Source organism: Mauremys reevesii, unplaced genomic scaffold, assembly GCF_016161935.1.
Source record: "Mauremys reevesii isolate NIE-2019 unplaced genomic scaffold, ASM1616193v1 Contig8, whole genome shotgun sequence".
Taxonomy (NCBI): domain Eukaryota; kingdom Metazoa; phylum Chordata; order Testudines; family Geoemydidae; genus Mauremys; species Mauremys reevesii.
Window position 1 is genome coordinate 447265 of NW_024100895.1, and position 22262 is coordinate 469526.

Consider the following 22262-nt stretch of genomic DNA (forward strand, 5'->3'; position numbering starts at 1 on the left):
CGCAGCCTCGCTACTGGAAAGATCACATGCGCAGGTATTTCGGGGGTTAGCACCTGCACATTTAACCCTGCGAAGTCCTGCTGTTTTCACTACGTTCGTCGTCTGGCGTTCAGCGTAACCGGGCGTATTGGAATGTGACTCTGTGTGTGGGGGGGAAGAGATCGGCTGGTACCGAATCAGCCATAATCCAGGCAGGCACCTTAATGGCACCGACAGCTCTGCTGCCGATGTTCACGTCCCCAGGGAGCGATCGGACCCTCCCTCTGTCAGCTCTTGGGCTGGAACCAAAACGTCCAGCTTGGCCTTGGGGATGCGCTGTGCCTGCGGTGCTGCTAGCGACCCAGATCCGCCGCCTTCCCGTTGCTACGTAGCCCTTAGCGGGGGCTGTTAATGCACGTGGGATGGTTTAGTGAACCTGCCTGGGCACAGTAAGTAACTGGACGATTTCATGTTCTTCCATTTGTACATATCTTGTCTGAAGCTTTTGCTGGGCTATTGAGCTAATAAAACACAGACCCTGGAACGTGGGCGGCTCGGCTGTTTGTTCCCCAGACGTGAGGGCTCCGGAGGAGACTGAGTCCCCCCCGAGGGCTGGTCCCTAGAACTGCCCCCGCGTCCCCCAGTGACGGGCACCAGACCTGGCAGCTGCCGCCTGTCGAGGGAAAGTTGACCTGTGCGATGATCATTTATTTCCCTCAGCAACGTGGATCCAGAGCGTTGGGGGCCCGGGGTGGTGGATACCAGCCGGTCAAGCCAAAGGCCGACCAGCCCCCCCCGAATCAGTCTGTGCCCCTCACCCCTCCAGCCCCTCGGTTAGTCACTGGCCTGTGCCCTGAGCTAGGGGATTTATATCTGTTATATCTTTGAATCCCGGTGTACAGCTAGTTGTTCTGAGTGTGCCTGTGGCCTTCCAGTGGTTAGGGTGCTAGCCTGGGAGCCCTGGCGCTGCCACACGCTTCCTGGGTGACCCTAGCCTCTCTGGGCCTCAGTTTCCCCATCAGGATAATAGCCTTTCCCTGTTGCCAAGGGGGCATGAGGATAAAAGGATTGTGAGGTGCTCAGATGTTGCAGCATTAGATAGAAATGTTCTGACTTGTTCGGTATCCTTCTTAGCTCTTGCCTTTTATATCATGTGGCAGGGAGTTCCACAGGATAACCCATTATATCATTTTTAAAAATCCTACAATAGACTTTAATGGCAAAGTAGAATTGTTGCAGAACTCCGGGCACCACGTTTTATGGCGGCAGAGTTCTCTAGACAGGAAAGCCTGGTGTTCTTCTGCAAGGGCAGGTGCCAAGGTACCAGGCTAGATGCGCCCATTGGTCTGATCTGGATCCTGGGCTGGACGGGCCCGTGGGGGTCTGTCCAGTGTTGCTAACAAAGCCACCCCCAGCCTGGGCACAAGGGGCCTCCCCTGCCTGGCGTTCCAGCACCCACTCACCTCATCACAGATGGTGATCAGGTCTCCAGCCAATCAGTGATCTCCGCTCTTCTAATGGCCACAGCCGCTGCCCCTGATTGGAGGATTCCCCGTGACTCCGTGGGACCGACTGAGGCTGTCTGGCTGGGGCTGCAGCATGAGGAAATCAGGACTTTCTCCCACAGTGTGTCTGGCGCGGGGACTCTCCCTGCACCGGGGGGTCTATGGCCTTTGGCAGAGCGCCGGGTCAGCGCCCATGGATGCTGTCTGCTCCCAGTGTTGTCCTGCCGCAGGGAGGGAGGTGGCTGCTGGTTTGTGACTGAGCCCTGTACAGGGGGCACACGGGGACGCTGGCCGGTCAGGTGCCAGGATTAGCTGTGCACACAGCACACGTCACGCCCTGCAGGGAGCCGTACCTGGCACACGGCTGCTACCTGCTCCGGTCAGGCCTCGGTCCTGGCACTGCCTGGGTGTGCAGTGAGCAGAGTGCACAGGCTGTTTGCAGGGGCTGCCGGCTGGCTCGCCCGCTGCTTCCCCGTGGCCAGGGGGTGAGACCCCTCCCCGGGGCAGGAACCATGGGCCTGGCTGGCGCCCTGGGGGTCTGTTGGTGCCTCCTGGGGGCAGCGGCTGCTGGGGGTGAGTACGGGAGGGGCTGGGGAGGGGCTGAGGCCCGGGGACCCAGGGCCCAGCTGCACCGTGTCCCCTGGTGTCTGCAGGGGGCAGTGAGGTGGAAGGGCGGCCGTGCAGAGCCCCAGGGGCCTTAGGGCTGGCTCTGGTTCACGCGCCCCAGGAGGGTCAAGGTGTCACCCAAAGCCAGGGGCCCTTTTGAGAAGTGTGGGCTGGGTACGAGCCCCCCTGCTGTGTCAGGCCCAGCCCCAGGGCCGTCCAGAGGATTCAGGGGGCCCGGGGCAAAGCAATTTCGGGGGGCCCTTCCATAAAAAAAGGTTGCAATTCTATAGAACACTGTATTCTCATGGGGGCACCAGTGGGGCCTGGGGCAAATTGCCCCACTTGCCCCTCCCCCCCCCCGCAGCCCTGCCCAGCCCAGCCTGGGGCTGGGGGTTCAGAGGGGCTGGAGAATTTTCCCGCCAGCAATAGCAGCTGCACTTCTCTGCCGAGATTCACGGGGCTGCTGGGAGCGGGCACAGCCCATGGGTAGGCGCTAGCAGCAGAGTTTTACAGTGAGGGGAATTAACCGCTGGAACATCTGCCCCAGGGCCGTGGGGGATTCTCCATCGCTGGCAGTTTGTGAACCAGGACTGGCTGCTTGTCTGTAAGATCTGCTCCAGGAATTACGTAGGGGCAGTTCTCTGGCCTGGCGTCGTACGGGACAGACTGGTGATCACAGGGCTCTGCTGCCGTGGGATCTAGGGAACGTCCTCGGGGAGATGTGGGTTCATCCCTGGCTCTGCCGTCGGCTGCCTCAGGCAGTGGTGTGCAAACTGCTCCAGTCGTGCCTCCCCCCCCTCCACCATTCACGGAATGTGTCGCGCCCGCCCCCCCATTACTGGTAATCGGCATTAACCCGTCTATCGGCGCTGCTGCTGGCGGCGGTGCTGCCCTGAGAGCTGGGCAGCTGGGGAGCAGCGGCTGCTGGCTGGGGCATTCGTGTTGGTTGCTGCGCAGGAGAATTTTTAATTTCTTTTTCCGCCCCACAACACCTGCTCTATTTTTGTCCCACTTCCACTATTATGGCAGCAGGTCCTGGGGGACCCACAGGATCCAGTTTCTTTGTGGCCCCCAGTTTGTGCCCCAGTGACGCTGGGCAGAGATTCGTCAGCTGGGGTGTGTGGAATGTAGTCGGGGGCGGGGGGAGAAGCTGAGAATTTTTAGGGAAAACCAGCGCACTGCGCACATTGTACCCCCACCGCTGAATAACTAGCACCGCTGATTCCGCCAGGCAGAGCCGCTCCGCAGGTGGCGCTGTGCATTAGACTCGAGATGCCATGGTGCAGTTTGATGGGTTTCTGTTAAGCTAGCAGGGCCTTACGCAGTCGTTACTATCGGTACGTTAACCCGGTTGCTCCGAGGCGGGGTGCACGGTTAGTTGTAAGCATGGCCCACAACCGCAGGTTTGCTATTGCTCTTATTACACTGGCTCATTGGCTCATTTGTGCAACAACAGCAAAACCATCTCAAGTGAAGCACAAAGAGGCTGAAATGGATTCAAGTGAGGCACCGTCACTGCATATATCGATGTGTGTACTAGTGTGTGTGAAACTGCTACAGACACAAAGAAGTGGGGAGCGAGCATATAAGCTTGAGAACGACTCGCCTACGGGTGCCGAGGACGTCACTCACACCACGGTCTGCAGCTTAAAAATTGAGAGATTTTTAAAGAAAAATACATTTGTGGCTTTCTCTTTCTTTCTTTCTTTCTTTTTTGCCTGGTTTCTGGGTCTTTTGGTCGCTTTCACTTGAAGTTTTCAAACTTTTCTTCACAAACCCCAGGGCTAGGAACCTGCTTGTTAAAATCAAAGAGGAGAGTCTCCTTCTCACAGAACCCCAGGACTCCGGGAGCTGGGGCTTTCAGAACAGACCCCAAACAGTGCGAGACTGGAGGTTTGCTAAGAGATCTGCCCCAGTTCAACCAGCAGTGAATGCCGGGCAGGGCTCTGGCCTGGGCCAGGCAGGGTTCAGATTAGATGGGCCCATCTGGCCTCAGGAACTAGGACATTGTGAGAATTGACGGCTGGTCTCCCACGGGCAGGAGCTAGCAGAGCCTCCCTGGGGTGCTGCCGGGTGAACGGCTCTTCGCCTGCAGCTCTGGGGAGAAACCTCCCAGACCCGGTTCTGCTGGGATACTGCCAGCAAGATCCCGCCCCGCATTCTGATTGGCCGGCTGGGCTTGTGATTGGCAACACTTGGGAAAGTGAAAGTGATGGGGTGGGGTGGGGGGCCTGCAGATTCCCAGGGGCTGGAGCTGGGGGGTTTGTTCATCTCCAGGGTGGGGGAGACCCCTGACCCAGCACAGGAGCCATGGCCCTGGGTGTCGCCCTGGGGCTGTGCTGGGGGGTGCTGGGGGCAGCAGCAGCAGACGGTGAGTAGAGCCAGGGTGAAGGGGGTCAGGCAGTAGCTGCACTAGCAGCACCTGGGGGGGCTGGGGGGAGGCAGACAAGGGAAAATCAGCTGGAAACAGGATGTGGGGGGGAATGACCTGCCAGCGAGAACTTTCTGCAGGGCCTGTTGCCAAGGGCTCTGCTCCTTAACCCTCCAGCCTCTCGGCTCCGCCTCCGTTCTCCTCCATGGGCCTGAGCCTCCCACACTCCCCCCATCCTTCTCTGGGGGCCTGCCAGAAATCCCCAACCCCCAGCCCAAGATCCCCCCCTTGACCCATAGGGGTAAGTTGGAGCAGAGGGGGACTGGCCCAGCAACCCTCGCGGGCAGTGGTGTCGTGGGAAAAACAGCAGTGGGTCACCTAACCTCAGCGAAACTCCATGTTCCTCGATGGGAAATGGGTGAACTCCGGTTACCCCTGGTACCCCGGCTCTGGCAGTGCTGTGCGATAGCCCAGTGTGGGGGGGGAATGGAGGGGCACCGGCTCAGCTAAGGTGGAAACAAAAGTTGGGGTTACACCAACAAATTGACCTGCTGTCACGGGTTGGATTTTCTTACCATAATCAGCATTTCCTTGTAGCTGAGTGAGCCAAAACTGGGGTGAAAATCAGTAAAAACTCACTTCTGTAAAAAGTCAGTGTAAACTCACTTCTGAGAATTTTTTTGTAAAAATCAGTAAAAACTGACACCGAAGGGCCTTGCACACCCACACCCGCACTGCTCCAGCTGTACGGACATCACACGCACACGCCCCACACGCACACCGCAGACAGCCACACAGGTCACAAACACCCCAGGTTCCGCTGTAGGCAGTTGGCATATCCACCCCTCCCATCCTCAGGGCATTTCGCCATGGGGGGCAGTTCTTTATCGGGCAGTTACCCCCCCCCCCCCGTCAATGTCTGAAACCCCCCCCCCCCCAAACAAGCCACCGGCTTTCAGAGGCTCAGGCTGAGAGATCGTCCTACCTGATTCCCCCTCAGCTCTGTGCAGTCTGAGTCACTGACAGATCCCAGCTCGTCCCTCGCCCAGGATGGGGCTGAGGGCAGGGGGACGTGGCTGGGGCTGGGAGGTCTCTGCTTGACCCCAGTGGGTGACCCTGGTGTTCCCTGAGCAGGGGATGAAGCCGCTTGTTAACTCAACCTCACTCCTGTCTTGTTGCTTTAGGGCGCCACAGCCTGGCCGTGCTAGTCACAGCCGTCATCAACGAAGACAGGACCCATCACTTCATCATGGTCGCCCGGCTGGATGACGTTCAGATCGCGAACTACAGCAGTGACACGCGAGAGGTCAGACCCACCCAGGAGTGGGTGGCACGGACCCTGGGCGCTGAGTATCTCCAGGAAAAGACCCAGGAGTTCTGGACATATGATGAGGAGTCTAAAGGAGGTATCAGGAGTTGGATGCAGCTGCACAATCAGACCGACGGTGAGTGCTGAGAGTCGTTGTTATTAATGGACACGTGAGAGCTGCCTGCTCAGAATCACTCCCACTGGGGATCGGGGCCTCGCTGTGCCACGTGCTGCCCAAACCAGAGCTGGCCGGAAAATGGAGTTTTCTTCCCACAGAAAATGTGTTATTCCCGGAAGTGGTTTCATTCCCGATTGGAAGGGAAGTCGGAAATGGGAGGTTTCCATGGGAAGGAAACTTTTCAGAAATTCCATCTCAGGAGAATCCCAGGCAGGGAACCGGGCAGCCCCAGGATCTTCCCTTTCAATTTCCCCAACAGAAAATCAGTGTTTTCTGGCAAAACCAAAAATTTTTTTCACAAAAAATAACAATTCTGCAGAAACAGCCTGTCCCCAGGCTAACAGAACGTCAGGAACCATTAGGAAAGGGACAGAAAATAAGAGAGAAAATATAATAAAGCCTCTATATAAATCCATGGTGCACCCACACCTTGAATACTGCGTGCAGGTCTGGTCACCCCTTCTCCAAAAGGGCAGAATAGAACTGGGAAGGGTTAAAACCCTCTAACCCCAGCCACCTACAGACACGTTTCCCGGATCTCAGTGCCCTGGTGTCACCGTCTGGCCGAGCCCCCTCTGACCCCACCTTTCCCTGATTTCAATGCACGGTCTGAGCTCTCTCCCTCCTCCACAGGGATTCACACGGAGCAGGTTCACGTGGGCTGTGCACTGAGTGGCCAGACCCCCGTGGACCCGAGGTTCCAGTACGCCTACGATGGGGGGGACTTAATGCGATTTGATGCCCAGACGGGGACGTGGGTCGCGGCCGTGCAGCCGGCTGTCCCCGTGAAGCAGCGCTGGGAGACGGGCAAGACCTGGACTCAGTACGTCCAGTGGCTGTTGCAGTCCGAGTGCCTGGAGACCCTGCGGCGCCTGGTGCAGCAGGGGAGAGCGGTGCTGGAGCGGCAGGGTGAGTGAGCAGCAGGGATCTGTCATGGGTTGGAGTGACGGGGCACAGTGACTCCAATGGGACGTGGACATGTCCAGAGGGGCGGTGTGGCCTAGTGCAGCACTTCTCAACCTCTCTGATACCAGGGACCGGCTTGCTGCCTTCCTGGACCGCCAGGGACCGCGTGAGAGAGCAAACGGAACGATGGGTCCTGGGTATTTCTCATTCAGCAATAACTGAATGGATGCAGTGATGGCACATGCAAGTACAGAAAAAGCCCTTTACATTTTACATATTAATATTCTGTGTCAGGGAAATCCAGGCAACGAGGCTGCCAGGGACAAGGCGTGGGCCACGGACCGATGTGACGAAGTGGGACTGTTCTTAATGTTTCCTCTGAATACTGTGTGGGTGCCTCAGTTTCCCCTATGCATTTCTTAAGTCTCCAGTGTGTATAAATGGCCGACACTCTGTATCCTGGCAACAAATGGTCAGGGCCCTTCCCCCGCTGCAAGGAAATAGCTAAAGGTGAACAAAGAGATCAGGTGACCTCCTGGCCCGGGAAAGAGACAAAGCCCAGAGAGGAGGGGCTGGGGGGGTGTCAGTCTGGAGCTGGCTGGGGACGGGAAGTGAGGGCAGATGTGGGGGTCTGGCTCACTGCCCCCCAGAATGGACCAGGCCGAGGGGTCCCGTTCTCTGTACCTACAAGCTCTGTTTTAGACCCTGTTCCTGTCATCGAATAAACCTCTGTGTTACTGGCTGGCTGAGAGTCACGTCTGACTGCGCAGTGGGGGGGCAGGACCCTGTGGCCCCCCAGGACCCCGCCGGGGCGCACTCGCTGTGGGAAGCGCACGGAGGGGCAGAGGATGCTGAATGCTCCAAGGAGAGACCCAGGAGGTGAAGCCGTGGGAGCTTCTTGCCCTGAGGACAGTCTGCTCCGAGGGAGAGGAGGCTCCCCAGAGTCCTGCCTGGCTCAATGGGGAGCAGTTCCAGGGCATCGCCCGGGGACTCCGTGACAACCGGTCACTGAGAAACACTGGCCTATGGATAGTGCACTGGGCTGGGACTCGGGACACCTCAGTTCTAGTCCCAGCTCTGTCACTGGCCTGCAAGGTGACCTCGGGCCAGTCACTCCCACACTCCGTGCCTCAGTTTCCCCATCTGTGAAATGGGGATAATGACAATGACGTCCTTTGTAAAGCGCTTGAGAATGACCGAGGACAAGTGCTAGATGAGAGCTGTGGGTTGTTATTAGTGCAGATGGGTTGTTAGATGATTCTGGCTCCCTGGGCATCTCCGTTCTGCAGGGCCTGTCCCGTTAGCTTCCAGCTGCCTCAGACTTCCCTTTTCGGGCTGAAACATCCCAGCTCTGGGCTAAGGGTGACCAGATGTCCTGATTTTATAGGAACAGTCCCAATATCTGGGGCTTTTTCTTATATAGGATCCTATTACCCCCAATCCCCTGTCCTGACTTTTCACACTTCCCTATCTGGGTTGGGAGTTGGGTTTTTTTTTTGGCATGTTTGGTGTGGAAAAGGCCCAGCCCCTTGTGAGTATGAAAGAGGAGGGGGTGGGGGAGGGGGATGCATGTTGTCTCTATACAAAGAAAAATTTGTTTTGTGGTTTTTTTTGGCCAGCTCTGGCACCGCAGCTGCCGAGGGCAAAGACATAGGCAGGGACTCGGGGCCGCGTGACAAAGGGATTTAAGCGCCTGACGATGCAGACAGGGGCCAGCTGGGATTTCCGAACGGAGGCACCTGGCTCCCCATGAAATCATTGGGGTGAGGCACCAAAGGGCGTTTGGAAATCTGGCCCTGAGCCCCTAAATTGCACACGTGTGTTTGGGTGGCCCAGTGACAGCCTGCCGGGACGTAGCCGTGTTATAGCGCGGGATCACGCGCAGCGAAGGAGAGCCGGGCCCAGGCCTGTGCTGGTAACTACCCAGTTCAGCTACCACCAATGTGAGCAGAGGATTTACACCGTATTAATTAGCTCCATTTACAAATCAGTGTAAACAGGTGCAGATCAGGTCTCACACACACACTTGAGTAATCCACACAATGTGGAGCCTTTGTCTTCTGTCTGTTACATGGTCCCAGCCCCTGGCATGTGGCTCACATGCCTGGTGTCTTCCTTCCAGTGCCTCCCGAGATCTCGGTTTCCTACAGAGACACCCCCGACAGCTCCATCATCCTCTCCTGCCGCGCCAGGGGCTTTTACCCACATCCCATCCACGTCTCCTGGGTGCGGGACAGAGAAGACATCCTGGCAGAGATGGACTCCAGCGGGATCCTGCCCAACGCCGACAGCACCTACTACACGCAGTCGTCCCTGGAGATCTCCCTGCAGCAGGACGGGCACCGCTACGCCTGCCGGGTGGAGCACAGCAGCCTAGGGGAGCCCACGCTCGTCTGGGGTAAGGGGGGGTGAATGGCAGGGCACAGCCCCATGGGAATTACAGAGATGGGGTGAGGCTGGGCCACAGGGAGGTCAATATCCCTGCCCATCGTCAGTGTGAACTCGTCTAGCTCTGGGTATTCGTGTGACCCACAGAAATGGCCGATCCCTCAGTGAATCTCATTAAGTTTCTGGCCGTGGTGGCATCCAGTGACAGTGAGTTCCACAGGCTGACGTCGTTACGAGGGAAGGGCCTGGTTGCTGTGTGGTGTGTGTGGCTGGCAGTGCCCGGCAGAGCACCCGCCCTCTGGCCCCATCCCCGTCCCCCTCCCGGCTCAGCCTTTCCCCTCCCCTGGGGCCAGGTCTCTGCAGATGCCCTCGGGGAGACGTTCAAGGCAAAGGCCTGTGGCTGCCCCAGGAGGATGCCCCAGCGGCTGCTCCCCTCAGTGACCTGGGCCCTTCTCCACCCCACAGCCCCTGGGAAGAAGGGCCCCCTGCCCCCCGGGGTCCTGGCCGCCATCGTCCTGGCCGTGCTGGTTCTGGCTGGAGCCGTAGGGGCGTCGTCGTCCTGTGGAGGGGAAAATCAGCAGGTGAGAGCCGGTCCCCGCGGAGCCGGGATGTGGGGAGGTCTGGGGAGTGGGCAGCCCAGCCAGCCCACAGGGGAATGGCTCCTCCCACTGCCCCCCAAGGAGAGGTGGGGCAGGGCCATGGGGCAGGGCTGATCACCGTAACCCGGCCCTGCTGGGGGCAGAGTGGGCCCTGTTGTTGCTGTGGGGAGCACTGGGGTGGGGCTGGCCTGGGCTAGGTGTAGCTGGGGTCACGGGGAGCCCTGAGTCTGGGTATGGGGGGTTGGGGTTGCCCTGCTCCCCTGCACTGACCCTCATTCTCTGCTTGTGTTTCAGGCCCCTACGCTCTGGCAGCCAGTGAGTAAATCCTGGGTATGGGGCCCAGATGCCCCAGTGCATTATGGGTGCGTGGGGGGGTCCCCGTCAGGGTAGAAGGGAGCCCAGCAGTGACTGGAGATGGGCCCCAATCGCTGGTTACTCTGGGTCTCACAGTTCCTCAGCGTGTGGGAATCTGCGAGGCCGTCCCCAGCCGTCACCCTTCCCCGGCTCCCCGGGATTCTGTGACAGACGCGCTGCCTGCACCCAAACCCAGGGAACCCCAAAGGGCCGGAACAGCATCCACGGGTCACCCCGAGAGCAGAGCTCAGCCAGCATCCCAGCATGCACTGGGGCCCCTTAGCCTGGCTCTGGGGCCGGGATGTAGGCCGGTACCTGGAGCTGCGTAGGGGTGTTACGCTCTCTCCATTGTCCCACTCTCAGGACTGGGGGTTTCTGTGCAGAGCGCAGTTTGGGGTCCATAGGTGACACTGTCGGGGGAGCCCAGAGCTGAATTCCCATCCCCCTACCCTAGCTGGGACCCCCACAGCTAAAGCCACCTCTGAATGATTTTCTTCTCTCTCCACAGCATAGATCAGAGAAGATTCTGCCTCCCGCTCTTCATGGGGGCAGACACCCGGAGCGTGGGACGGGACCCCGGCATCGGGGGAGCCCTGCCCAGCCATTGACCTTGCTGTCTCCGTGATCTCTGTCCACTGACTCCCTTCTGCTCTGGGGGAGATGCTGGCATGGCTGTTAGAGCAGTTTTCTCCTGTGGTGTTGGGTGTTAGGCTGTTGTATTTTGTTGAGGGGGGGATCCCTTCCTGACCCCTGCCAGTGGCTGGCTGAGGCCCTGAAGCATGAGCGTTAGGAACATGAGCTGTAACTGGGACACGAGCCCCAGAGCCTGGACCCACCATCCCCATCGCCCGCCAGCCAGTCCCGCGGTCCAGTCGCCAGCTTGATCTGGTAATGGAGGGATGGTTCGTGCCCCCCCAGCTCGTATGGGGGCTGCTCCAGCCTCGCCCCTCGGAGCGTCCAAAACCTCCTTCTCCTTCCCAGCCGGGAGTCGCTCCTGGCCCCTTTGTGCCCCTGCCCCACGGTACCACCCGCACCCGGTGCCCTGCCCCAGAGCGGGCCCAGCCCCCCGGGCTCCGCCAGGCCCTGCAGCCCCCGCCCCCCTCAGCCCTTCGCACCCCCGGGCCCAGGCCAGGCTGGGGGAGCCCCACGGGCCGCAGCCACGGGATGTTTGTGTGCAGTAACCTGCACAGCCCGGTCTGCCCGGATACCGATGACGAGCAGCCTCGGGCTGCGTCCTGATTGGACGGGCACAGTCAGCTGCGACACTGCGGAGCGTGAAAGTGAAAGTGCCGGGACCGCGCTAGTGACAGCGCTCGTGCGAGTTCGTGCGCGGGACACAGCGGCGGGGGGGGGGGGTGACCCCACGTCCGGATATTCGGGGCTTTGTCTCATTGAGGCGCCTATGGCCCCCCCCCCCCGCCCGGCCCCATGGCCTGGGGGCTGCTCCTGGCGCTCTGCGGGGCGCTCCTGGCCCCCGCCGCGGCGGGCGGTGAGTACGGGGGGGGGGCTGGGGGACCCCAGCTGGGGGTGTCACCGGAACAGGCCGGGCAGCCCCCTCGGACACGCGTGGGGGGGGCAAACTGGGGGGCACAAGAGGTTCTTGGGGGCGTGAGCAAAGTGGGGTCCCGGGGTCCCGCAGGACCCGCTGCCGTGATAGCGGCGCCGGATAAACACAGCGGGCGGGGGGGGATTGCGGGGCGGAGAGGGATTAGATCACTAGTCCTCCCCCCTCCGGCCAGCAGCCGCCCAGCTCTGAAGCCAGCGCCCCCGCCAGCAGCGCCGATAGCCGGGTTAATGCTGATAACCAGTAATGTGAGGGGCGGGGGGGCGACACATTCCATGAATGATGGGGTGACTGGAGCAGTTTACACCCAGGGCTTGAAGGGCTGTAACCAGGGCGGGGCGAGGGGGGGCAGCCGCCGCCCAGGGCGCAAAGCTGCAGGGGTGGAACTATGACAAAAACCCGGGTGGGGTCACAAAGATGCTTGCTGGCCCCGGGCACTACAACAGCTGGTTACCAGCTGGGCGCGGGGCTGGCAGGAGCAGGGGCGGCTCTAGGCACCAGCAAAGCAAGCACCTGCTTGGGGCAGCCCATTTGCAGGGGTGGAGCCTGGGCGCTGAGAGCCAATAGGGGGCTCTGGGAGCTGTAGTTCCTTGGTTAGCTCCCTGCCTACAGAGCCAGCCCTGGAGCAGGGAAAGAACTACATTTCCCAGCATTCGTTTGGCCACTACCAACTGGAAAGGAAGGAGAGAGACCTCATGCGGCAGCATGCTGTGAGTGCTGTGAATGGTAGGGAGACCATATTTTAACATTCAAAGGGAGGAAGGGAAGCCCCACCCTGCCATCATCCACTCCCTCCGACTGCCCCCCACAGAAACCCCAACTCATCCAACCCCCGCCCGCTCCCTGTCCCCTGATCACTCCCTCCTGGAACCCCTGCCCCTAACTGCCCCCCCCGGATCCCAGCCCCTATCTAAGCGCCGCTGATCCTTGTCCCCTGATTGCCCCCTCCCGGGACCCCTGCCCCTAATTGCCCCCAGGACCCCACCCCTATCTAAGCCTCCCTTCTCCTTGTCCCCAACTGCCCCCTCCTGAGACCCCCAACTTCCCCAGGACCCCACCCCTACCTGTCCCCTGACAAACCCCTGGGACTCCCATGCCTATCCAACCGCTGCCTGTCCCCTGACTGCCCCTGAACCCCTGACCCATCTAACCCCCTGCTCCCTGTCCCTGACTGACCCCGAACCTCCGCCCCATCCAGCCCCCTGCTCCCTGCCCTGACTGACCCCCCGGACCTCCGCCCCATCCAGCCCCCGCTCCCTGTCCCTTGACTGCCTCCCGGAACCTCCTACCCCTTCTCCAACTCCCCAGCCCCCGTACCGTGCCACTCGGACCAGCGTGTCTGGCTCCGCGCAGCTCCAGCCACACTGCTGCATACATGCTGCCGTGCTCCCCTGCGGAGCCCACAGCCCCGTACCTGCCTTCCAGATTTGAACACCTCAAATTTCAGGAGTGCTCAGGCTCAGTTTGGGCGGCTGTTACTTCATTTCTCTCAAATCAAATATACTGATCCACTGTAACTTACTGTAGAAAAAGTAGGATAAAATTGAGCAAGAAATGCTTCCCAGTGATTATTAGGACTGGAATTGCTATTTTCAACAGCCACTGCCGTTTGTTTGTTTGTTTGTTTGTTTGTTTAAAAGGAAGACAGTGATATTGCATTGGCATATTTCCCATAGAAAGAAGGAGTGGAACAAAGGAATAATAAAGGCACCTCAACTTTTCCTCATTTATGGAGGACAGTCATATAATATGCATCCAGATATCCCCCAATCACACCAGCTGAAAACTGTTCCACTTTACTGCAGCTCTGTAACCATATGGGACCCAATCCTGTTTGTGCTTTGTGCACATCCAAAATTCCTGCTGAATGACCCGCCCTGGGAGCGAGTTACCAGTGACCCAGGGCTGCGGCGGAAGGAGGCTACCTTTGGGGGGGTGGGAGAGCCCAGGGCTGGGGCGGCAGGAGGTGTGGGGGGGCACTGATGGGGGGGGAAGCCCAGCGCTGGGGCGGCAGGGTGTGTGTGTGTGGGGGGAAGAGCCCAGGGCTGGGGCAGCAGGGGGATACAGGGGCGGGGGGAGCCCAGGGCTGCGATGGGGGGCAGCCAAAATTTTTTTTGCTTGGGGTGGCAAAAAACCTAGAGCCGTCCCTGGGTGGGGGGCACCCCATGGGGCGGCCATATAGCAGCACAGTGGGGCATGAGCTCCTTGGGTTGTTCTGCGTTTGTACAGCAGCCAGGTCCTGGCCACGATGGAGGCTCCTAGGCGCTGCCCTAGTCCAGATAGTGAATGTCCCTTCTGGCCTTGAAATCTACAACCGTCCAGCCCCTCAGCCCTGTCTCCTCCATGGGCCTGAGCCGCGTCCCCCCATCCTGCTTTGGGGGCTCTGCCAGAAATCCCCACACACCAGCCCAAGAACCGCCCCCCACCCCTAGGGGTGATGTCAAACCCGGGTGACTGACACAGGGAGAGGAGCCGGCCGGCGCTACCGGAGCAGAGGGGGACCGGCCCAGCGACCCTTGCAGGCAGTGGTGTCGTGGTAAATACAGCAGTGGGTCACCTAACCGCAGCCAAACTCCATGTTCCCAGTGAGACGTGGGTGAGCTCCGGTTATCCCTGGTGCCCTGGCTCTGGCACCGCTGTGCAGCAGCCCAGCTGGGGGCAGGGGGCACCGGGCTCAGGTAAGGTGCAAACAAAAGAAGGCAACGTATATTTCTAGGAGCAAATGTATGTCTTCCTGCCTGCTCCCCCAGCCTGTGCACAGCATCCATCTCGCCACCCAGGCCATGCTGCGTGGCAGACAGCCTAGTCAGGGAAACTCTGGGGGCTGCTTTCCCTGCAGCGTGGGAGGCTTGTTGTCCCCTGCCTCTGGCACAGAAAGGTGGGGAGGTGCCTGATTGGCCCCCTGAGAGCCCCACATCCCAGCAGGACTGGCCTGCACACACGCATGTGCACACACACACTCACACTCAGCCCGTTTTCAGATTTTATTTTGTTTAAATTTTCCTGGGAATCCATCGGTGTTAATTACAAACATTTTTGTAAATGGGTGAAAACCAGTGCCAGATATTAACTGCCCAGTGTTTTGAGTCAATGTCAGGGTTAATACCGGGGGACAGGAGGACAGGAAAAAAAGCAACAAAGAGGGAAAATTCTGAGTTTTGAAAGTGAAAGCAGTTTAATGTTGTGGTTTATTTCGGAACTGCATTTAACGGGGTGTGTGTGTGCGCGCGCACGTGCAACTTCCTCTCCATTGCCTTACGTTAACAGGCAGCCTTGCATTGACACTTAGACTCATTTATTATTCACACAAACACACCGACCTGCAGTCATGGGTTGGATTTTCTTACCACAATCAGTATTTCCATGTCAGCCAAAATTGGGGTGATAAATGAGCAAACACCAAATAACGGCTTCTGTAAAACCCGGGAATTATTCAGTAAAAAGTCAGTTAAAACTGAAAACAAAGTGCATGTGGAGTGTGTAAGGTATATACCCCCGGCACACATGTAGACACACACAGACCACACACACACACACACACACACACACACGTACCTACATGCAGACATCACACGCACACACCCCACATGCTCACCAAACACCCCAGATTCTACTGTAGGCACTTTGCACATGAACCCATCCCAGCCTGAGGGCGTTTGATGGGGGGCAATTGTGTGGGGGGCAGCTACCCCCCCACCAATGGCTGCCTCTTCCACCAAACAAGCTGCTGGCTTTCAGAGGTGCCGGCTGAGAGATCGTCTGTCCCGATTCCCCCTCGGCTCCGCGCAGTGAGAGTTACTGATGGATCCCAGCTCGTCCCTCACCCAGGATGGGGCTGAGGGCAGGGGGACAGGGCTGGGGGTGGGAGGCCTCTGCTGGTCCCCAGTGGGTGATCCTGGTGTCCCCTGAGCAAGGGAGGAAGCTGCTTGTTAACTCAACCTCGCTCCTGTTGCTTTAGGGCACCACAGCCTGTCCGTGCTAGTCACAGGAGTCACCCACGAAGACGGGACCCATCAGTACTTCATGATCTCCAAGCTGGATGATGTTCAGATCGCGTACTACAGAAGCGACACGCGAGAGGTCAGACCCACCCAGGAGTGGGCAGAACAAGCCGTGGGCGCTGAGTATCTCCAGGAAAAGACCCGGGAATTCTGGGGGCACGAGAGGGGCTCTAAACAAGGTATCAGGAGTTGGATGCAGCTGCACAACCAGACGGGCGGTGAGTATCTGAGCCCTGGTCTACATTACGAGCTTAGGTCGAATTTAGCAGCGTTAGATTGATTTAACCCTGCACCCGTCCACACGACGAAGCCATTTTTGTCAACTTAAAGGACTCTTAACATTGATTTCTGTATTCCTCCCCGACAAGGGGATTAGCGCTGAAATCGACCCTTCTGGGTCGAATTTGGCGTAGTGTGGACACAATTTGACGGTATTGGCCTCCGGGAGCTATCCCAGAGTGCTCCATTTTGACCACTCTGGACAACGCTCTCAACTCCGATGCACTGCCAGGTTGTGCTCCCAGTGCCTGATGGGTCAAAAACATTGTCATGGGAGGTTCTGGGTACATGTCCTCAGCCCCTCCTCCTTCCGCAAAACCAACAGCAAACAAATCATTTCTCACCCTTTTTCCTGGGTTACCCGTGCAGACGACATACCATGGTAAGCATGGAGCCCACTCAGCTCACTGTCACCGTACGTCTCCTGAGTGCTGCTGGCAGACGCGGTACTGCAGTGCTACACAGCAGCATCCCCTTGCCTTGCCTTGCCTTGCCTTGCCGGCGGCAGAGGGTGCAGTATGACTGGTAGCCGTCGCCGTCGTCCCATGGGTGCTCCTGGCCAACCTCAGTTAGGTTAGTCAGCGGTGCCTGTGCAGACATGGGAATGGCTCCAGGTCATTCTCTTCTTTAAGTTTTGTCTCATGGAGATTCAGTCCTGCCTGGAATATCATGGCAGCTGGAGGCTTCTGCCTCAGGCTGCTCTCCCAGCCGGCAGCACTGTGCGTTCACTCCTACCCCAGCCTACCCCCTGCTCCCATGGCTCATGAAGCCTGGACAGTAGTAAGGAGCAGTTCAACTATAGTCTGAGCAAGTGCAGAATGGTGGTTCACTCTACTTCCCTGTAAGCCAACCGCCCTCCCTTCCCCGCTTTGATCTCTGCTTGCAGAGGCAATAAAGTCAGTGTTGTTTCAAATTCATGGATTCTTTATTAATTTGTCACACAAATGGGGGAATAACTGCCACGGTAGCCCAGGAGGGGTGTGGGAGGAGGGAAGCAATGGGTGGGGTTGTTGTAGGGGCACCCCCTAGAATGGCATGCAGCTCATCATTACTGCAGGATGTCTCGGGCTCTGACCTGGAGTGGCCGTTTGCCTCTCTGGTTCTTTAATAGGCTTGCCTGATATTCCAGGCAGGACTGACTCTCCATTAGACAAAACTTAAAGAAGGGAATGACCTGGAGTCATTCCCATTTTTGTCCAGGAGCCCCCGACCGACCTCACCGAGGCCGGCCAGGAGGAACCAGGAAACTGCAGCAGACGGTGCAATATATGGCTGCTAACTGTCTTTGCCAACTTGCAAAGGAAAGGAGCGGTACTGCAGTGCTACACAGCACTAGCGTCTGCCAGTAGACGTATGGTGACAGTGAGCTGAGTGGGCTCCATGCTTGCCGTGGTATGTCTTCTGCACGGGTAACCCAGGAAAAAAGGTGAGAAACAATTGTTTGCCGTTGCTTTCACGGAGGGAGAGAGGTGGGGGGCCTGACGACATGTACCCAGAACCACCCATGACAATGTTTTTGCCCCACCAGGCATTGGGAGCTCAACCCAGAATTCCAATGGGTGGCAGAGACTGCGGGAACTGTGGGATAGCTACCCACACTGCACCGCTCCGAAAGTCGACACTAACCTCGGTACTGTGGACACACGCTGCCGAATTAATGCGACTTAATGCGCTTAGTGGGGACACACACAATCAACTGTATGAAATCAATTTCTAAAAAATCAACTTCTATAAAACTGACCTAATTTTGTAGTGTAGATACCCTGAGAGTTCTTGTTATTAATGGACATGCAGGAGCTGCCCGCTCAGAATCACTCCCACTGGGGATCGGGGCCTCGCTGTGCCAGGTGCTGCCCAAACCAGAGCTGGCTGGAAAATGGAGTTTACTTCTCACAGAAAATTTCACATTCCCAGAAGTGGTTTCAGTCCCGATCGGAAGGGAAGTCGGAAATGGGAGGTTTCCATGGGAAGGAAACTTTTCAGAAATTCCATCTCAGGAGAATCCCAGGCAGGGAGCTGGGCAGCCCTGGGATCTTCCCTTTCAATTTCCCCAACAGAAAATCCGTGTTTTCTGGCAAAACTGAAATTTTCTCATGAAAAATAACAATTTTGTGGAAACAGCCTTTCCCAAGTCAGGAACCATTAGGAAAGGGGCAGATGAACAGAAAATATCATAATGCCACTATATACATCCATGGTGCACCCACACCTTGAAGACTGTGTGCTGGTCTGGTTGCCCCATCTCAAAAGGGGTAGAATTTGAACTGGAAAAGGTTCAGAGAAAAGGATAACAAAGATGTTCACAGGTATGGAACGGCTGCCATATGGGGAGAGACTAGAAAGATTAGGGGTGTTGATCTGAGAAAAGAGATGACTAAGGGGGTGTAGAGGGGTCGGACTCACCCCTGCGGCGCCTCCTGCTGGTGACTCTGGGAAGTAGCTCTGTTCCAGCACTGGAGCGCCCTCTGCAGGCTGGTGATCCACCTGTCCTCAGGCCCCCGTGTCCCTCCCTGGACCCGGTGCCCTCTTACATGGGGTGCTGCCCCCTGGCAGTAACCCCTTTCTCTCTGGGTCTCCCCTCCTCAGGGAACCCCCACCCTCTATCCCCACCTTGCCTCAGTATATGGCTACTGCCAGTCATTGTCTAGCCCCACACTCTGGGGCAGGCTGCAGTATCAGCCTACTCATCACAGGCAAAGGGGTTTGGACCTGCTGCTTTGCCTACCCCTGGGCTGCCCTCTGCAACCCCCAGTACCAGTTGGCCCTCTGCTAGGCGGCAGCCTGGGGCTTTCTAGGCTGGAGCTCCCCAGCTCCTCAGCCTTCCCCAGCCCTGCTTCACCCTAGGTACCTTGTCTAGCTCCCTGCAGCCAGGCCCTTCTTCCTCTTCAGGCAGAGAGAGACTGTCTGGGCCTCTGGCCTCCCTGGCCTTTTATAGGGGCCAGTTGTGGCTCAGTTTGGGGCGTGGCCTCCCCTGCAGCCACTCCCTCAATCAACCCAGCTTTTAGAGCCACAGCTCTCAAGCCCTGCCAGGCCACTTTTAAACCCCTCAGGGCAGGAACAGGGTCCACCCTGCTACACACCCCCCACCTCAAGAACCCCTCCACCGGGGGTGGGGTGGGGGTGCTCTACCGGCCCAGCTTTCTCCTCAACTGGGCCCTCAGGACATCCCTTTCCTGCCGCAGGCTCTCCAGCGTTTGGAGCAGCCTGCCTCCTTCCTCCATTGTCTGGGTCCCCATCATAGACCTCCCTAGTCCTACATGGGTTCCCACATCGGTTTGGGTTCCCACCTCGGCCCTCCCGGCCCTTGTGTGGGTTCCCTGTTTAAGGTGGGGCCTCTCTACCCCAGCCCCTTTCTCTCTGGGGGCCTCAGTCTGGACTACCCCTTCCTGGTGGCTAGTCCCAGACCGAGCCTTAGTTTCTGGCACTCCCCCTCTCTGCCTCAGGGGGCAATGCCTCTTTAGGTGGCCCTTGGTGTGGCAGTGGAAGCACCCTCGGCTCCTTCCCCCTGCCACGGCCCTAGTCCTGGTTGTGTGGGCCCTAGCCCTTTCTTCTGGGCCGGCCCGGGCCTTGGGAGCTCTATGAGGGCACTCCCTCTTTAGGTGTCCCTGCTCCCCATAAGCCCAACAAGTTTGGAGCCCCCCTGTTAACTTCACAGGGGGCACTCGAGTCTTGTCTGGGTGAGGCCTCTCTGCCCCAAGCCAGTAGGGGCACACCCTTCTCCGGTGTCCCCGCCGCCCACAGGCGAAACAGTCTTTAGGCCCTGGCACTGGCCTCCAGCCCAAGGTGCCTGACCCCTGTGGAGGTCCATGTGCCCGCCCCCGCAGCAGCTGAAGCAGCCGTGCTTGCTGCTTGGCGAGCCGGGCCACACAGGCGCTCCAGTAGTAGTCCATCTTTGTTTTCTCCACCGTTTCAAAGTCCAGGCAATAGTCCACAGTCCTTGCCCTGGCCCCTTGTATCAGGGGCGGACCGCTATGCCCGCATTCTCCACCACATGTAGAGGGGTCGGACTCACCCCTGCGGCGCCTCCTGCTGGTGACTCCGGGAATTAGCTCTGTCCAGCGCCGGAGCGCCCTCTGCAGGCTGGTGATCCGCCTGTCCTCAGGCCCCCGTGTCCCTCCCTGGACCCGGTGCTCTTTTACATGGGGTGCTGCCCCCTGGCAGTAACCCCTTTCTCTCTGGGTCTCCCCTCCTCAGGGAACCCCCACCCTCTATCCCCACCTCCCCTCAGTATTGGCTACTGACAGTCATTGTCTAGCCCCCGTTCACTGGGGCAGGCTGCAGTATCAGCCACTCATCACAGGCAAAGGGGTTTGGACCTGCTGCCTTGGCCTACCCCTGGGCTGCCCTCTGCAACCCCCAGTACCTGTTGGCCCTTCACTAGGCCGCAGTCTGGGGCTTTCTAGGCTGGAGCTCCCCAGCTCCTCTGCCTTTCCCCAGCCCTGCTTCACCCTAGGTACCTTGTCTAGCTCCCTGCAGCCAGGCCCTTCTTCCTCTTCAGGCAGAGAGAGACTGTCTGGGTCTCTGGCCTCCCTGGCCTTTTATAGGGGCCAGTTGTGGCTCAGTTTGGGGCGTGGCCTCACCTGCAGCCACTCCCTCAATCAACCCAGCTTTTAGAGCCACAGCTCTCAAGCCCTGCCAGGCCACTTTTAAACCCCTCTGGGCAGGAGCAGGGTCCACCCTGCTACAGGGGGATATGACAGAGGCTATAAAATGATGACTGGTGCGGAGAAAGTGAATAGAGAAGTGAGCTTTACCTTTTCCCACAGTAAAAAAACGGGTCACCTGATGAAATGAATAGGCAGCAGGTCTGTTCTCTTGTTTGTAAATACTTTTTCACACAACGCAGTCACCCTGTGGAACTCGTTGCCAGGGGATGTTGTAAAGGACCAAGACTATAACTGGGTTCAAAAAAGAACTAGATAAGTTCCTGGAGGACAGGTCCATCAGTTCCTATTAGCCAGGATGGTCCAGGACACAACCCCATGCTCTGGGTATCCCTAAACTTCCACCCGCCAGAAGCCGGGAGGGGAAGACAGGGGGTGGATCACTCCAGAATTGCCCTGTTCTGTGCACTCCCCCTGAATCCCTGGTGTTGGTCACTGTCAGACCTTGGTCTCACCCCGTATGGCAACTTTCATGTTCACCACTGGAGAGACTCCAGGAGCCCAGTAACTGTCTGGCAGGATCCCAACCCCTCAGTCCTTCCCGTGGGTCTGCTCTGACCCCTCCTGCCCCTCAGCGTCCTCTGGGATTGTTCCTAGCTCAGCATGAGGCCAGGCGCACGGTCAGAGACGGTAAAGTGCCGGTGTCACCAACTGGCCGAGCAACCTTTGGGCCCACCACCCTACAGACACATTTCCCAGCTCTCAGCGCCCTGGTGTCACCGTCCGGCCGAGCCCCCTCTGACTGCCCCAGACCCATTTCCCAGCTCTCAGTGCAGGGTCTGAGCTTTCTCCCCCCTGCAGGGATTCACACCGAGCAGGTTCACGTGGGCTGTGCCCTGAGCCACCAGGCCCCCATGGACCCGAGGTACCAGTTCGCCTACGATGGGAGGGACTTCATCAGCTTTGACAACCAGACTGGGACGTGGGTCGCGGCCGTGCAGCCGGCCTTCCTCCAGAAGCAGCGCTGGGAGGCAGAAAAGTTGTGGACTCAGTACGTCCAGCATGTCCTGCAGTCCGAGTGCCTGGGGACCCTGCGGAGCCTGGTGCAGCGGGGAAGTGCGGTGCTGGAGCAGCAGGGTGAGTGAGCAGCGGGGATCTGTCATGGGGTGTGGGCGATGAGGTGCAGTGACACCAGTGGGACATGGGCATGTCCAGAAGGGGTGGTGTGGCCTACTTGATAATGCACCGGACTGGGACTCAGGATACCTGGGTTTTAATCCCAGCTCTGCCACTGGCCTGTTGGGTGACATGGGTCCAATCATGCCCTCCCTCTGTGCCTCAGTTTCCCCATTTGCACAATGAGGACAATGACCTCCTTTGTAAAGTGCTTTGAGATCAACCGATGACAAGCACTAGACGAGAGCTACAGGCTGCTTTTAGCACAGACGGGTTATTAGCCAGTTCTGGCTGCCTGGGCGTCTCCGTTCTGCAGGGCCTTTCCCATTGGCTTCCAGCTGCCTCAGACTTCCCTTTTCAGGCTGAAACGTCCCAGCTCTGAACTGTGAGTTGATTAATTTTGCCAAGTTTGGTCTGGAAAAGGCCCAGCCCTTTGTGAGTGT

At 58.3% G+C, this 22262-nt stretch overlaps 1 protein-coding gene across 1 annotated transcript in view; it reads left to right on the forward strand.

The window, feature by feature from the left end:
- Window positions 1-22262, forward strand: part of LOC120394807 (class I histocompatibility antigen, F10 alpha chain-like) — a 54960-nt gene that overhangs the window by 30126 nt on the left and 2572 nt on the right. Inside the window, exon 3 of the mRNA XM_039518955.1 lies at window positions 21505-21780. Within this exon, the coding sequence (XP_039374889.1) occupies window positions 21505-21780 (276 nt within the window). The remainder of the gene's footprint in view (window positions 1-21504; window positions 21781-22262) is intronic.